The sequence below is a fragment of the Anabrus simplex genome, chromosome 1 (assembly GCF_040414725.1).
Source record: "Anabrus simplex isolate iqAnaSimp1 chromosome 1, ASM4041472v1, whole genome shotgun sequence".
NCBI classification, from domain to species: domain Eukaryota; kingdom Metazoa; phylum Arthropoda; class Insecta; order Orthoptera; family Tettigoniidae; genus Anabrus; species Anabrus simplex.
In genome coordinates this window covers 1,172,198,769-1,172,213,704 of record NC_090265.1, presented here as the reverse complement: position 1 = coordinate 1,172,213,704, position 14,936 = coordinate 1,172,198,769, and the positions used below count along the sequence as shown (strand labels likewise).

At 39.3% G+C, this 14,936-nt stretch overlaps 1 protein-coding gene across 1 annotated transcript in view; it reads left to right on the top strand.

The window, feature by feature from the left end:
* Nucleotides 1–14,936, top strand: part of LOC136858399 (nose resistant to fluoxetine protein 6-like) — a 176,963-nt gene that overhangs the window by 127,943 nt on the left and 34,084 nt on the right. The window contains exon 8 of the mRNA XM_067137917.2: nt 5,087–5,252. Within this exon, the coding sequence (XP_066994018.2) occupies nt 5,087–5,252 (166 nt within the window). The remainder of the gene's footprint in view (nt 1–5,086; nt 5,253–14,936) is intronic.

The following is a 14,936-nucleotide window of genomic DNA, read 5'->3' as shown; positions in this document are numbered from 1 at the left end:
TTGATGACCATTTCTCTTCTATATTTTATAATCCCAATAATTGAGTACGGGAGGAGTATCCGGGCTGCATCAGTGAAGTGCAGCGGATAGCACTCAACGAATGTTATGAGACAACGATAAGCAAGGAAGAGGTAATTGATGCGAAAAGTAAAGTAGCAGTTGACGCAGCTCCCGATCCTGACAATATTATAGACCGAGCAGTCAAGGACAACCTAGTATCTAACATAATTGCAAAAATCGCTACGATAATGTTAAATACCGGGTTCGTTCCAACACTTTTCCATCAGGCTCGTACAGTCTTTCTGTCCAAAGGAGGAGACGTGCTAAATCCGTCAAATTGGAGACCTATAACTATATGTTCCGTATTACGACGTATTATTGAAAGGGTTTTTGAGGCCAGGTTGAGGCTTTCTGTGCAGTTCAGTGAGCATCAGAGAGGTAATAATAATTTCGTGTGGCTATTTCTAGCCGACTGCAGCCCTTGTAAGGCAGACCCTCCGATGAGGGTGGGTGGCATCTGCCATGTGTAGGTAACTGCGTGTTATTGTGGTGGAGGATAGTGTTATCTGTGGTGTGTGAGTTGCAGAGATGTTGGGGACAGCACAAACACCCAGCCCCCGGATTATTGGAATTCACCAATGAAGGTTAAAATCCCCAACCCGGCCGGGAATCGAACCCGGGACCCTCTGAACAGAAGGCCAGTACGCTGACCATTCAGCCAACGAATCGGACATCAGAGAAGTTTCACTAGGTCACCCGGCTGTCTCATAAACACTGTCATTCTGAGATCAATCCTCCAGCATGCTAAACTTGGAAAGCATGACGTAATCCTGATTTTCTTCGACATAAGTAAAGCCTTTGACAATGTCGACCGCTTACATCTCAGACGTACTCTCAGTTCTTCTGAATGCCTCTCTAATTTAACAAGAATAATTTGCAATCTGCAAGAAAATAATTCCACCTGTTTCCAGGTCAATCAGAGAAGAACTAAACCTATCATTTTGCGTCGTGGTGTAATTCAAGGGTCCCCATTTTCACATCTCATATACAATATCGCTACTGACCTCATATTTAGAGAACTCAGTGAAAACAATGTATCTAATGAATATGGATACTCTATGGGTGATGGGCTAACTCCACTGACAAGGTTGGGCTTTGCTGGTGATACTATAATAATTGGAAGAAACAAGCAATCGGCTCTCGAAATCACTAACTTAGCAATTGAGAGATTTCAGGAATAAGGGTCGAAAATAAACGTAAACAAATCAATAGATATCGACATTAATAACGGAAAATTCAGCTTTGGAAACCTATGCATATCAAACGGAACAACTATATGGTGCATTTCCGGATCAGATTGCATTAAATACCTGGCAGTTAACTTCGCTGACGCTATTGTATTTGATCTTAAGTAATCTGTCACATTACTGCAAGAGAAACTAAACGCCCCGGCATCTTCCCCTTGGCTACAGCCTGATTAAAAATTTAACATCTTAAATACATCCTTGTGTCCCACATTGATAAATCAGTTCCTTTGCACCCCACTGGAAAAATTCACCAACTTTTTTAGATGATACCGACAAAATGATTAAGAGTACTCTCAAGGAGACTTTATCACTTCCAGCTGACAAACAAGATGCAATTATCTATTCTGCCAAAGCGGTTAAAGATCTGGGTCGTTTTCGTGCAAGTTGGAAAGCAGCTCTACAACAGACCAATAGCTGTAAAATCCTCTGCAAAGCTGGCAATATGCTAGTTGCTTTACGTCGCACCGACACAGACAGGTCTTATGGCGACGATGGGACAGGGAAGGGCTAGGAGTGGGAAGGAAGCGGCCATGGCCTTAATTAAGGTACAGCCCCAGCATTTGCCTGGTGTGAAAATGGGAAACCACGGAAAACCATTTTCAGGGCTGTCGACAGTGGGGTTCGAACCCACTATCTCCCGAATACTGGATACTGGCTGGCAATATGAACACTGAAGCAACGAGAAACCTCGAATTTGAAACTGCTCATTGCGCGTCCACCCTTAACATCGAATGTCTCAGCCGAAAATGCTCACCGAAAATTGCAGACACGTGACGGCCTGTTGGATACCATGAAACTCAGGAGATCTCTCAGAGACCAGGGATATAAAAAATGGTGCCTATTAAACCAGAAAGGCAAAGGCGTATGACTATATCAAGAGTTTACTCCAGCCACACGGTGGATAAGGAAACAGGACGGACTCACAAGCACCAAGTGGAAAGATGCTCTCAAAATGGCAGCGATGTAGCTCCTGTGAGCTCCATACCAGGCAGATTCAAAGACGGTAACTACACTGGAGACGATGCGGTAAGATTGAAACTTTGACACACATCTTAGGATCTTGCCCATTCGGCGAAAGCCTACGGAACACCAGTCACCATCACATCCGGTCTTTCTTGGCCGATACGCTATTTTTTTTTTTTTTTTTTTTTTTTTGCTAGTTGCTTTACGTCGCATCGACACAGATAGGTCTTACAGCGACGATGGGTCAGGAAAGGGCTAGGAGTGGGAAGGAAGCGGCCGTAGCTTTAATTAAGGTACAGCCCCAGCATTTGCCTGGTGTAAAAATGGGAAACCACGGAAAACCATTTTCAGGGCTGCCGACAGTGGGGTTCTGGCCGATACGCTACGTGGTAAAGGGTATCTAGTACACGAATCAACATGATGGCCGTCAAACCCGGGAGCAAAAAAGGTTTCATTCTCGACCCGACGCTCAGATTTGAAGTAGATGCAAATCTGATGTCAATGAAGAAAATAGAGGATGTATTCACCAACCATTCCATATTACCTCAATAAGTACAACCTTGAGGACATCGAGGTCATAGGGCTCATGCTGGGTGCAAGGAGCACCATTCCTAAACTACTGGTCACTTATTTCCGACGCTTAGGTGAACCGAATGAGACCATCGTGAGCTCGGGCATACAAAGATTGAAAGCTTTGATAGCAATATTGTGGCATCACCTCTACGCTCCATCCACTTAATTACATCAATTAAAGTAATGTATCTGCTGCTTCTTTGTTTTCTGTACATTATCATTGGAATGATTGTATTTTACTCTGTACTCTGTACAAACCGGGCGAATCAGCCGTGCGGTTAGAGGCGTGCAGCTGTGAGTTTGAATCCGGGAGATAGTGGGTTTGAACCCCACTGTCGGCAGCCCTCAAGATGGTTTTCCCATTTTCACACCAGCTAAATGCTGAGGCTGTACCTTAATTAAGGCCACGGCCGACCGGATAATGTCGTCCTCTTTGCATTTATGTATCTGCCTACTCAGCCGACTACTTTATGACGGATCGTTGACGTAGTGATGGAAGGAAGTCCATATATGGAAGCTGGATTCCATCAAACAGACCTTCATTAATAATTAGTTTTGGGATATGTTGTATTGTGTGTGTCATCATCATCATCATCTGTTTACCCTCCAGGTTCGGTTTTTCCCTCGGACTTAGCGAGGGATCCCACCTCTACCGCCTCAAGGGCAGTGTCCTGGAGCTTCAGACTCTTGGTCGGGGATACAACTGGGGAGTATGACCAGTACCTCGCCCAGGCGGCCTCACCTGCTATGCTGAACAGGGGCCTTGTGGAGGGATGGGAAGATTGGAAGGGATAGGCAAGGAAGAGGGAAGGAAGCGGCCGTGGCCTTAAGTTAGGTACCATCCCGGCATTCGCCTGGAGGAGAAGTGGGAAACCACGGAAAACCACTTCCAGGATGGCTGAGGTGGGAATCGAACCCACCTCTACTCAGTTGACGTCCCTAGGCTGAGTGGACCCCGTTCCAGCCCTCGTACCACTTTTCAAATTTCGTGGCAGAGCCGGGAATCGAACGCGGGCCTCCGGGGGTGGCAGCTAATCACGCTAACCACTACACCACAGAGGCGGGTGTGTGTCATTTGACCCATAAAAAGTGTATCGTGATTTCAACGTTTCTCACACATGTTACCACATGAACGATGCCAGAAATGTATACCGGTACCGGTTTTTGTTATAGACCAGCGCGGATGTTCTATTCGCTGGAGAGTAAAACGGAAATTCGAGAGAATCAGGCTATTAGAAAATTGCTGAGTAATTCCAATGTGTACAGTTTCTGGTTCGGGTAGAGAACGTTGTTCAGTAGTTGCAGTAGAAGGGAAAATGTATAGTACGCGAACCTTTTCTTGAGCCCTGAGCTCCATAGTGCTGAATGGGAACTAGGGCTCAAGCAAAGGTTCGCGTACTCTAGGCGTGTCATGTTCCAGGGTATGTGTTGGATCCATCGGTAAAATTTAACATGAAATCGGGCCAAAAGTGATGTAGAAATTAATTTACCATACTATTTATGGAAGGGCTGGTAATGATAAAGTCCGGCAAGGAGAAATTTTTCATTAGAGAAAGTGATAATTCATACGCATGACAAAACGTTGGTACAGAAGAGGTCTTCAGTATAATTGGAAACATGTTGGAGGTTTTGTTGCTTTGTAGGTCAGTATGTACTGTTGTTCCCAGGCCTACAATTTGTCGACGTAAAGGTAGAAACAAAACTCGCTGTGTCAAATGTTATGTCTACCTGTGCCTCTCCAGGGAAAAGCAACTGGTTTTTTTTGCTAGCGGCTTTATGTCACACCGACACAGATAGGTCTATGGCGACGGTAACAACTGTTTTAAAGTGTTCCGCACACTTGTGTAATGTCGAAAAATGACCTATTACAAGCATATTAAATGAGACATCTAGCTGAATATTTAATTATATAAAAATTATCATCAGTATAATTTGTTAATATGTGTTATTCCCTCTCAAAACAATTATTTACGAGCCATTCAAAATATTATTACTTGTATCATTATTTTGCGTCAGATAATAGGAAAACTTGCTGAATGAACACTTGAGGAGTACGGTTTTACTGGTACACTTCCAAAATATATCTTTCTTTTTCCAAACCTTATGCGTAAAAATTGAATTTAAAATCAATAACAAGTTTTCAGGAGGGAATAGGGTATCAGCATTTACTTCTGCTAAAAAGTTAATCATTGTATTAGTGCATAATTCCACTCTAACATGCCTGTTATTGCTTCATTTGTCAGGTTGACAGTACCGTACATGTTTGTGCTGGGAGTCGTCCAGGTGTGCATGAAATGGTTTCAGGACACCGCAGTGTTCGAAGCTCCATTCAACGACCAAGAAAACTGCGCTAAATATTGGTGGAGGAACGCTCTATACATCAATAACTTCTTCTCTGCTAACGAAATGGTGAGTGCAAACCCTTCACCCCTCATCAACACCTGGGATTGTAGAACGGACTTACATGTTAATTAATTGCTTGCTTGATAAAAATGTAAGTGCTAATTTTTTAGCACCCGTCTCTCATAGAATTGCGTATTTTTTCAACAATGAAAAAACTCAAAGGAATTCGGAAAGCTATTCAGCTATCTTTCTTCTTATTTTGATTAAGTCCTGGAATATGTTGTATAAGTTAGTACAGTCTTTGCAAATGGATAAAAGTCAAGGAAATAGTTTAGTGTTACGGCCAATGGCTATGTATGGGCGATTTGACCACGGTCAGTTTGAACCCTCTTCTGAGGACTGACCCCCATACGAGCGCACAGGTCAAACAAATGGTTCTGTCTAAGGTACGTATTCCTCCCACTCACTTCTCACAAATTTGTCTCATTTATCTTTCCTGTCTGAACGTCTTCATTCAACTAAAATATCCATCCGATTTTTAAATGGAGAGGCATAGAGAGTCATGTTCCCACTTTTCACGGCCCGTTCCTTTCTCAGTCCAATACTTTCAATATTACAGAATGATTTTTTTTCTAATACTACTTCTTTAATAACAAAGAGCTTGATATTCATCTTGAGGCAACGATATCCAGCATGAGTACAGAGACAAGCGATGTGATAAACTACTTGTCTTCATCAACACTCTATGGTACTCGGTTTAAAGTAAGACAAAGTTGATCTCAAAACTGCTAGAAAGTTTGAAGGTTAGCTTCATGTTTTATCTAATCTTACTAATACAACCTGCGACAATAAAGTTCGGTAAATGAAGTCAGAACGGTCGATCCGGCAACATTGGCGACACACAACGCTGCACCTGCGTAGCAGCAGGTTTTGACCACCTGCTCCCAACTTTGTTTACTTGAGCATCGTTTGTGTCCCGTGTAAGACCTGTTTGACACAGTGCGTGTTTAGTGCGTTGGTTCTGAACTGCGAACTGGAACATGAACGACCAAAAGATCAATGTACAGTTTTGTTTTAATCTTGGCAAGACACCGAAAGAAACGCATACGATGCTGGTACGTGTTTATGAAGATCAAACACTGTCCTTGAAGTGTGTGTATGAGTGGTTCGCTCATTTTCGAGGAGGCCGGGAAAGTGTTTCCGACAACTCCCGTAGCGGAAGACCGGCGACGGCCGTCAGTGATGAAAACATTGAGAAAGTGAGGACATTAATCAACTGTGCGCATGATAGCGGATGAACTGCAGATTAACCGTGAATCCGTGCGACAAATCGTTTCCCAGAAGTTAGGGAAGAGGAAAACGTGTTCTCGTCTTGTGCCACATAACTTGACGGACGATCAGAAGCAGACACGTTTAGAGGCTTCACAGGATTTTGTCGAAACGGCGGATGCGACATCAAATTTCTTGAACTGTATTGTCTCTAAGGATAAAACCTGGTGTCTCAGGCTGTTTCTTGGCAGGTTCTTCTTCTTCAGTACTTGGGATAATGTAAAACTTGAATTTTGACTAATTTATGGCTATTACATACTCACTTTTTTGTAGCGCAGAATCACCCTCCGAATCAGAACGGTCTGCATCACTGCTACTGTCCTCAGGTAGCTGGACATCGTCATGATGGTCATCATTCTCATCAACTTCGATGTCAGATACATTTTGGTCTATTGTATTTACAAGGTCTATAATTGCATCATCTGACAGGGCTGAAAGAAACAGAACATAATTCTTCTAATGTACAGTAAACGGCAAGAATGTCTTGATACAGACCGAAGGTCGTAGACATCTGAATCCATTCTTTCTCTATTTGGATTATAAATTAGTTTCACATTTTCATCGATTAGACTTAGATTCATTAGATTAGACAAAAATTGATTTCATCTGGAAAGAGTACATCCATTAGGCCCTGTATTCCATCAAATCACACTAACAAAAATATATTGTTATATCTAGGGCTCGGATGTTTAGGAAAAGTCATATTTTTTCTTTGTCTCTATTTTCTTACCTGATTGGATTTTGGTGCAAATCAGGTGATATAGTGTAACCGTACAACTAGGTTACAGATTCCATTCAGTATTTATTATTATTATTATTATTATTATTATTATTATCATCATTATTAACCCGACTCATTAGATTTTATATATTCTGTTTCTCATCATTTAGACTGTAATAATTAGGTATCGCGTATATTATTGTATTTAATCATAGGTTAAGTGAATATGTTTGTAATTATTCTGTATTGTAGTAAGTGAGATTTGTTGGTTTCATATTGTCATGCTGTGGCTTGTAACTTTGGCTAGATGAGCTGGCATAGTATTTTGCAATCGAGGCTATGTTTAAACTGGGAATGTTGTGTACAAGGAGATTTCCCGGTGACGCATTCGGCCTAGTCATTCTCGATCCGCTTGGGTAAGCTTAGACAACGCTTGACTGATGACATCAGTGCGTGGACACGTGATTGCGACCTAGTGTCAGTATTCGCCAGCTACTGTATGTGGAAGTGGAAGGGATGAACAGTGAGTGGGGAGATGAGTCGTAATCGCGAGGTGATATAAGTCGAGGCAACGGTAGTGAGAGATGCAGATGATATCTCTCAGTTCACAGTATTCTGTTCTTACTCAGTTCATAAGCAGTTGATATCGTGCAGATCATATGTTACAGTCAGAGGTATCAAATGGAAGAAGTGGTCTTAGTGTGATGGTAAGAGCTAAGAGTTGTGTTTTCAAGAGGTCCAGTAATAATCGAGGAGGTCTACAAGTGGTGCTTGTATCCGAGCAGAGACGTGTATTATGCTGATAAAGAAACATCATCTTCTTGTGAGGATGGACTTCACAAGATGTCTTCAAGAATATTTTACAATTTCTTATAATATATTGAGTGGACGTAATTACATTGGAGCTCCCTACACGCGTACATGGTATGTAGGCCAACTCCTTGTGACATAAGAAGATTACAGCAGACGGCTCCCGACTTCAGCTCACAGGTTTTCCCAAGAATTTCAAGTTCAACAGCGGTGTATGCAGACAACAGGTAATTAAAGCATCAGACATGTTATGCATTCATAACATGAAGAAGAGTGTAATCAGCGGCGATATCACATCTCACTTCAAGTTCATGCCAATAGCTTTTTTTGTTTAGATTAAATTTTCCTTTCCTTTGTACCGCAAATCTCACAATATATTTCTTTTGTTAAATTAAAAGACGTAAATGATTGTTCATTGTGACGTAAATTTAGTCATAAACTCAGTTTTATTTTTAATTATAATAAGTGATTCCAGTTCCATGTACAATCCTCAATTGTGGAAATGCAACAGTAATTTAATATTGTCCTGATCCATATCCCTGTATATTGCCAGATATGTGAGTTTATCACCTCACGCCTTGAGATAATTGATATAAGAGGTATGCTCTACCGAATTTTGTTGTTTTTCTTAAAAAAGCAACTGGCGCTCAAACAAATGTTATGTATATTGTGTGAAGGAGATGTAAGTATAAGAGTAGTGGTTAGAGTAGCCACAACGTGTCGCCAGCAACGTGGGACTCGAAAGGTTCAGAAAAAGTGTTTCTGAATGGCAATATACATGGATCAGTTCTTTTAATAAATACGCACATGTTAAATTCACCGAGTAATGTTACGAAGGTCATTTTGTTGAAGTTTGTATTTAAGGGGTAATGTCAGAGGAAGTGCAAGGGGAAATAGCTTTGAGATCGCGAAAAATTAGTAGGAAACCGAAGATGGACAAGGATAGCAATATGCAGTCAGGTGATGAGGCTGAGATTATTGTGTCCAAGGAAATCCAAGGTGGTAACATAAATAGGAAGTTGGTGACTAAGGTGGGACCTACTGAAAGTCAGAAAATAGTACAAACTGAGGAAAACGCTGTCACGCAAGATCAAAGTAAAGGGGTGATTGACCTGGGTTTATTTAATTTGCTGATGTCCAAAATGACTGAGCAGAATAATATCATTAGTGAGAAAATTGAATCTCAGAATAATATTATGAGTGAGAAAATTGAATCTCAGAATATTATTATGAGTGAGAAAATTGAAACGGTCATTAGTGAGAAAATTGAATCTCAGAATAATATTATGAGTGAGAAAATTGAAACGGTCATTAGTGAGAAAATTGAATCTCAGAATAATATTATGAGTGAGAAAATTGAAGCGGTCATTAGTGAAAAAATTGAAGCTCAGAGTAATGCCATAAATAGTATTAATAAGAAGATTGATGATGTTAGTAATAAGATAGATCATAAGGTGTTAGAAATAAGTAAGCAAATTAATAATTTAGAAAGTAAGGTAAATAGGGAGTGTAGTGACATCAGAGCTGAGATGGAATTGGGTCGGAGCAATCTCCATACGGAAATAGAGCAAATTAGTGAGACATGCATCAAACAGATTGATGAATTAGGCGCCAAGATCGAGTCTAATAAAGGAGAAATCAATGAGTTAGTAGAAGAAAGGTTTGAAAAGATAACCAATACAGTGGGGCAAGAAACTAGGAAATGTATTAGTAGGGTAGAACAGGTGGAAAGAAAACTTGGAGAAGTAGGTGATCTAGAGAGTGAACAAAAATCATTATCACAGAAGGTGAGAGAATCGGAAGAAAAATTACAGGAGAAGTTAAGAAAAATTGAAGAAAAGGCTGAGGAAACATTAGAAGAAAAATTTCTGAGTTGCCAGAGAGTACTCCAGAAAGAAGTGCGTGATAGTAGAAATGTACGCGAAATAATTGTAAATAATGGTTTAATCACTAGAGATCATGACTTACCTAAGTTTTCTGGGAAAGAATTTAACCCGATGGAATTTATGAGAGTAGTAGAGAAGAAATTTGCTGTTCAATTAAGAGACAATATTATTAGCTGGGAAACTGTATTGGAGATCTTATCTAATGCTTTCGTAGGAGAGACTAAGTCTTGGTTTCAAGTATATAAAAGCTCGATGTCTAGTCTAACTGAATTTAAGGAGAAATTCATGGCTAAATTTTGGAGTGAAGGTGTTCAGAGTAGAGAGAGAGAGAGAGAGTAATGTTTGGCAGGTATAATTCTAACGAGGGTGTTAGAATGACTGAATACTTTTTGGCTCATGTTTTGGTGTGGAGAAATTTAGAATGTATTGGACCTGAGGCTGATATAGTTAGACTTATGGCTAAGCACTATCCCGATAGAATAAGAGAAGCTGTTTGTATGCAAAGAGTGGAGACTATTAAGGAAATGGAGATTTTGTTGGAAAGTTTTGATGCTTTAGGTAGTAGCTTGAATAATAATAGGACACTAAATAGGAATGTAGAAGGAAGGGGTAACCAATCTAATAATCAGGACAGGACTATGAATAATCGTAACTACAGAAGAGAATATCAGGAGAGACCTAATAATAATTTCCACAGGGAGAGAAACTATCAAAATAGTACGGAAAATTTCAGGACTGGGAGGCGTGATTATGGTAATCAACCAGAAGCTGGGAGGCGAGAGAATACAGGCCATAATAATAATAATAATGACGCTAGAGGAAATAGGCAACAGGGGAGGCCGACTGAGGTGTGTAACCAACAAGTCGTAACCGAACCAAGTACTTTAAACGCGCAACGGACTGTATAAACAGGTCACTGAGACAGTCCGTAAATGGTGAGTTCATGTATAAGGTAGATAAGTATGGCAATGTCGACCAGCCTATAGTGGTAAGTGAACATGATTGTGACCTAAGTAGCAATAATTCAAATGTTTTAAGTGACGACTTGATCGTAGACAATAAATTTTATAAGTGTAATTTAAATTTAGATATAAGGCAAGATTTGTTAAGTGATCTTATATTATGTAATGAGGATAATTTAAGTAGTGTTACTGTTACACCGACGATTGAACTGCTGATATGGGGCAGAAAAGTTAAGATTTTGTTGGACTCTGGTAGTGAGAAGTCATGTGTAAATTCCAAGCTGTATGAGGAAGTTTTGAGAGAGAAGTATGAGGTAGCGGAAATTCCAGTGAGGAATACGTTCATCGTAACAGCTGTTGGAAACAAGTCTCAAAGAGTGAATAAACAAATAGCTGTCCCCATTAGCATAAGTGGAGAATGTATTTTCCAACCATGCTTAGTAGTGCCTAATTTAGTTTATGCCGTTATTTTAGGTACCGACTGGTTAACGTGTCACAAGGCTAAATTAAATTTTGATCTGTGTAATGTCAATCTTGTTTGGGGAAAGAGTAGCAGGGAAGTCAGTTTACCATATGATGTTTTGTCAGAAATTAGTGCGAATAAAGTGTGTTCTAGTACGGAAAGATCTTGTGAAATTCCTAATATGAGGAAAAATATTGATGTCTGCCATGTGTCTATACAGAGAGATTCTAGAGATGAATTGTATGAGACAGTGGAGAAATGTAATTTAGCGGAAAGTCAGAAGGACGAATTGTGTGAATTATTGATATCACATAGTGATGTTTTTAGCGATCGGCCTGGTAGAACACATCTTTACGAACACAAATTTAATGTTATTGATAACTCAACTTTTGTAGGACCGAAATATCCCATTCCGTTAAAATACGCTAGCGCTGTTGAAGAGCAGATTGACATTATGCTAGATTATAATATAATTGAACCATCATGTAGTCCTAATTTGAATCCACTTGTTATTATACCTAAGAAGGGTAACACGGTAAGATTGTGCATGATAACTTTTGTAGGACTAAATTGGATGAATTTGAGCTTGGTGACAAGGTTTTACTCAGAGTGCCACTTCCGTCATCAGCAGAAGCTGGTAAACTTTCTAAGTTTTTCTTGTTATATCAGGGATACTTCACCGTAGTGAAACGGATTGGGAAATGTGCTTATTCATTAGAAGACAAGGAAGGAAATATCGTAGGCACATACAATATAAGAAATCTTAAGAAATATATCATGTGAGTTTGTTGATTAATTTTCATTACTATGTTTATTCACCATGTTTTATGAAGCTGGCATTGCGAACAGGACTTCAGTGAAATTAGCGTGTGTTGTGATAATAAGTGAGGCACGGCAGTGCAATAAACTCCAGTGCTTGGAGACAGTGTATATAATGAAATGTCTTCGAGAATTACTTTTGAACACTCAATGAACGTTTGAAACGACAGAAGTGAGAAAGAAATGTAATCTGTATGTAAATAATACTGTATAATCAAAGTGAAAATGATAATTGATAAATGTTTTATATGTGTAACAACGAACATCCAGATGGATGAAAATATGTACCCAATTTGTAAAGGTCATTTTTATACATGTATATATGGTGTACTCGATTTCAGGTGATTGTGTATATATTTCATGAATCAATCGATTCATTTAATCGATTATTTCATGAGGGAGGCGTTCTGTAACCGTACAACTAGGTTACAGATTCCATTCAGTATTTATTATTATTATTATTATTATTATTATTATTATTATTATTATTATTATTATTATTATTATCATCATTATTAACCCGACTCATTAGATTTTATATATTCTGTTTCTCATCATTTAGACTGTAATAATTAGGTATCGCGTATATTATTGTATTTAATCATAGGTTAAGTGAATATGTTTGTAATTATTCTGTATTGTAGTAAGTGAGATTTGTTGGTTTCATATTGTCATGCTGTGGCTTGTAACTTTGGCTAGATGAGCTGGCATAGTATTTTGCAATCGAGGCTATGTTTAAACTGGGAATGTTGTGTACAAGGAGATTTCCCGGTGACGCATTCGGCCTAGTCATTCTCGATCCGCTTGGGTAAGCTTAGACAACGCTTGACTGATGACATCAGTGCGTGGACACGTGATTGCGACCTAGTGTCAGTATTCGCCAGCTACTGTATGTGGAAGTGGAAGGGATGAACAGTGAGTGGGGAGATGAGTCGTAATCGCGAGGTGATATAAGTCGAGGCAACGGTAGTGAGAGATGCAGATGATATCTCTCAGTTCACAGTATTCTGTTCTTACTCAGTTCATAAGCAGTTGATATCGTGCAGATCATATGTTACAGTCAGAGGTATCAAATGGAAGAAGTGGTCTTAGTGTGATGGTAAGAGCTAAGAGTTGTGTTTTCAAGAGGTCCGGTAATAATCGAGGAGGTCTACAAGTGGTGCTTGTATCCGAGCAGAGACGTGTACTATGCTGATAAAGAAACATCATCTTCTTGTGAGGATGGACTTCACAAGATGTCTTCAAGAATATTTTACAATTTCTTATAATATATTGAGTGGACGTAATTACATTGGAGCTCCCTACACGCGTACATGGTATGTAGGCCAACTCCTTGTGACATAAGAAGATTACAGCAGACGGCTCCCGACTTCAGCTCACAGGTTTTCCCAAGAATTTCAAGTTCAACAGCGGTGTATGCAGACAACAGGTAATTAAAGCATCAGACATGTTATGCATTCATAACATGAAGAAGAGTGTAATCAGCGGCGATATCACATCTCACTTCAAGTTCATGCCAATAGCTTTTTTTGTTTAGATTAAATTTTCCTTTCCTTTGTACCGCAAATCTCACAATATATTTCTTTTGTTAAATTAAAAGACGTAAATGATTGTTCATTGTGACGTAAATTTAGTCATAAACTCAGTTTTATTTTTAATTATAATAAGTGATTCCAGTTCCATGTACAATCCTCAATTGTGGAAATGCAACAGTAATTTAATATTGTCCTGATCCATATCCCTGTATATTGCCAGATATGTGAGTTTATCACCTCACGCCTTGAGATAATTGATATAAGAGGTATGCTCTACCGAATTTTGTTGTTTTTCTTAACAAAGCAACTGGCGCTCAAACAAATGTTATGTATATTGTGTGAAGGAGATGTAAGTATAAGAGTAGTGGTTAGAGTAGCCACAATAGTTACAATTAAATGATTTTTATTTGTCATATAAATGCATATTTTCGCTATTTTTTGTCATAATGTCATATTTTGAGCTATTTTCGTAGAACCGTCATATTTCGGCGGTTTGGCAATAGCTGTAGCTGCGCAAAATTATCGTCAACTTTTCGAATGAGAACTAGTATTTACCAAACTGCTTTTCCGTATCACATCTATAGTTAATTAATACAAATGGAATTCTCTGCCTCTTCTATTAAGATTACGCAGGAATTGTTTTCCTACAGTTTGTCAGAAAGTCTGGCATATATTAAGTCGAACTTTGGAATTATATCGAGTGTAGAAGCTTAGAAATTCATGCAAGTATTGAAACTGTGAGAAGTATTGAACTTTCAGCACAACAATCCCATGGAATAGTTGGCGACAGTGTAAAATAGAAACTTTAAAATGTGCTTGATCGATGTGACGGTTTTCGCTGTGTGTGCAAGATAAATGATGTTCTTAGAGGAGAAGGTACCAGTACATTTCAAGGTGAGTGCATACTCGACAGCAGTGATTTAATATTATTTAAATATGCACCAATAACGTCTTGTGACGTAGAAAGGAGCTTCTATTCTTACAAGAATGTGTTAAGTGATATTCGGAGGTCTTTTGCGCCTGATGCTTTGAAGATGAATCTGGTCATACATTTCAGTACCACCCGCGGAGAAGAATAAAAACGTTATGCGAGTTTGCACTATATGCCGAGCCGCCCTACCATAATGTAACGAAAGACATCTACTTAATTCATTTCGTGGTGCTCAATTTAAACTTTAACGCATTTGAACAATAGTAATGTAATCTGGGCTTAAATGTTCCAAAA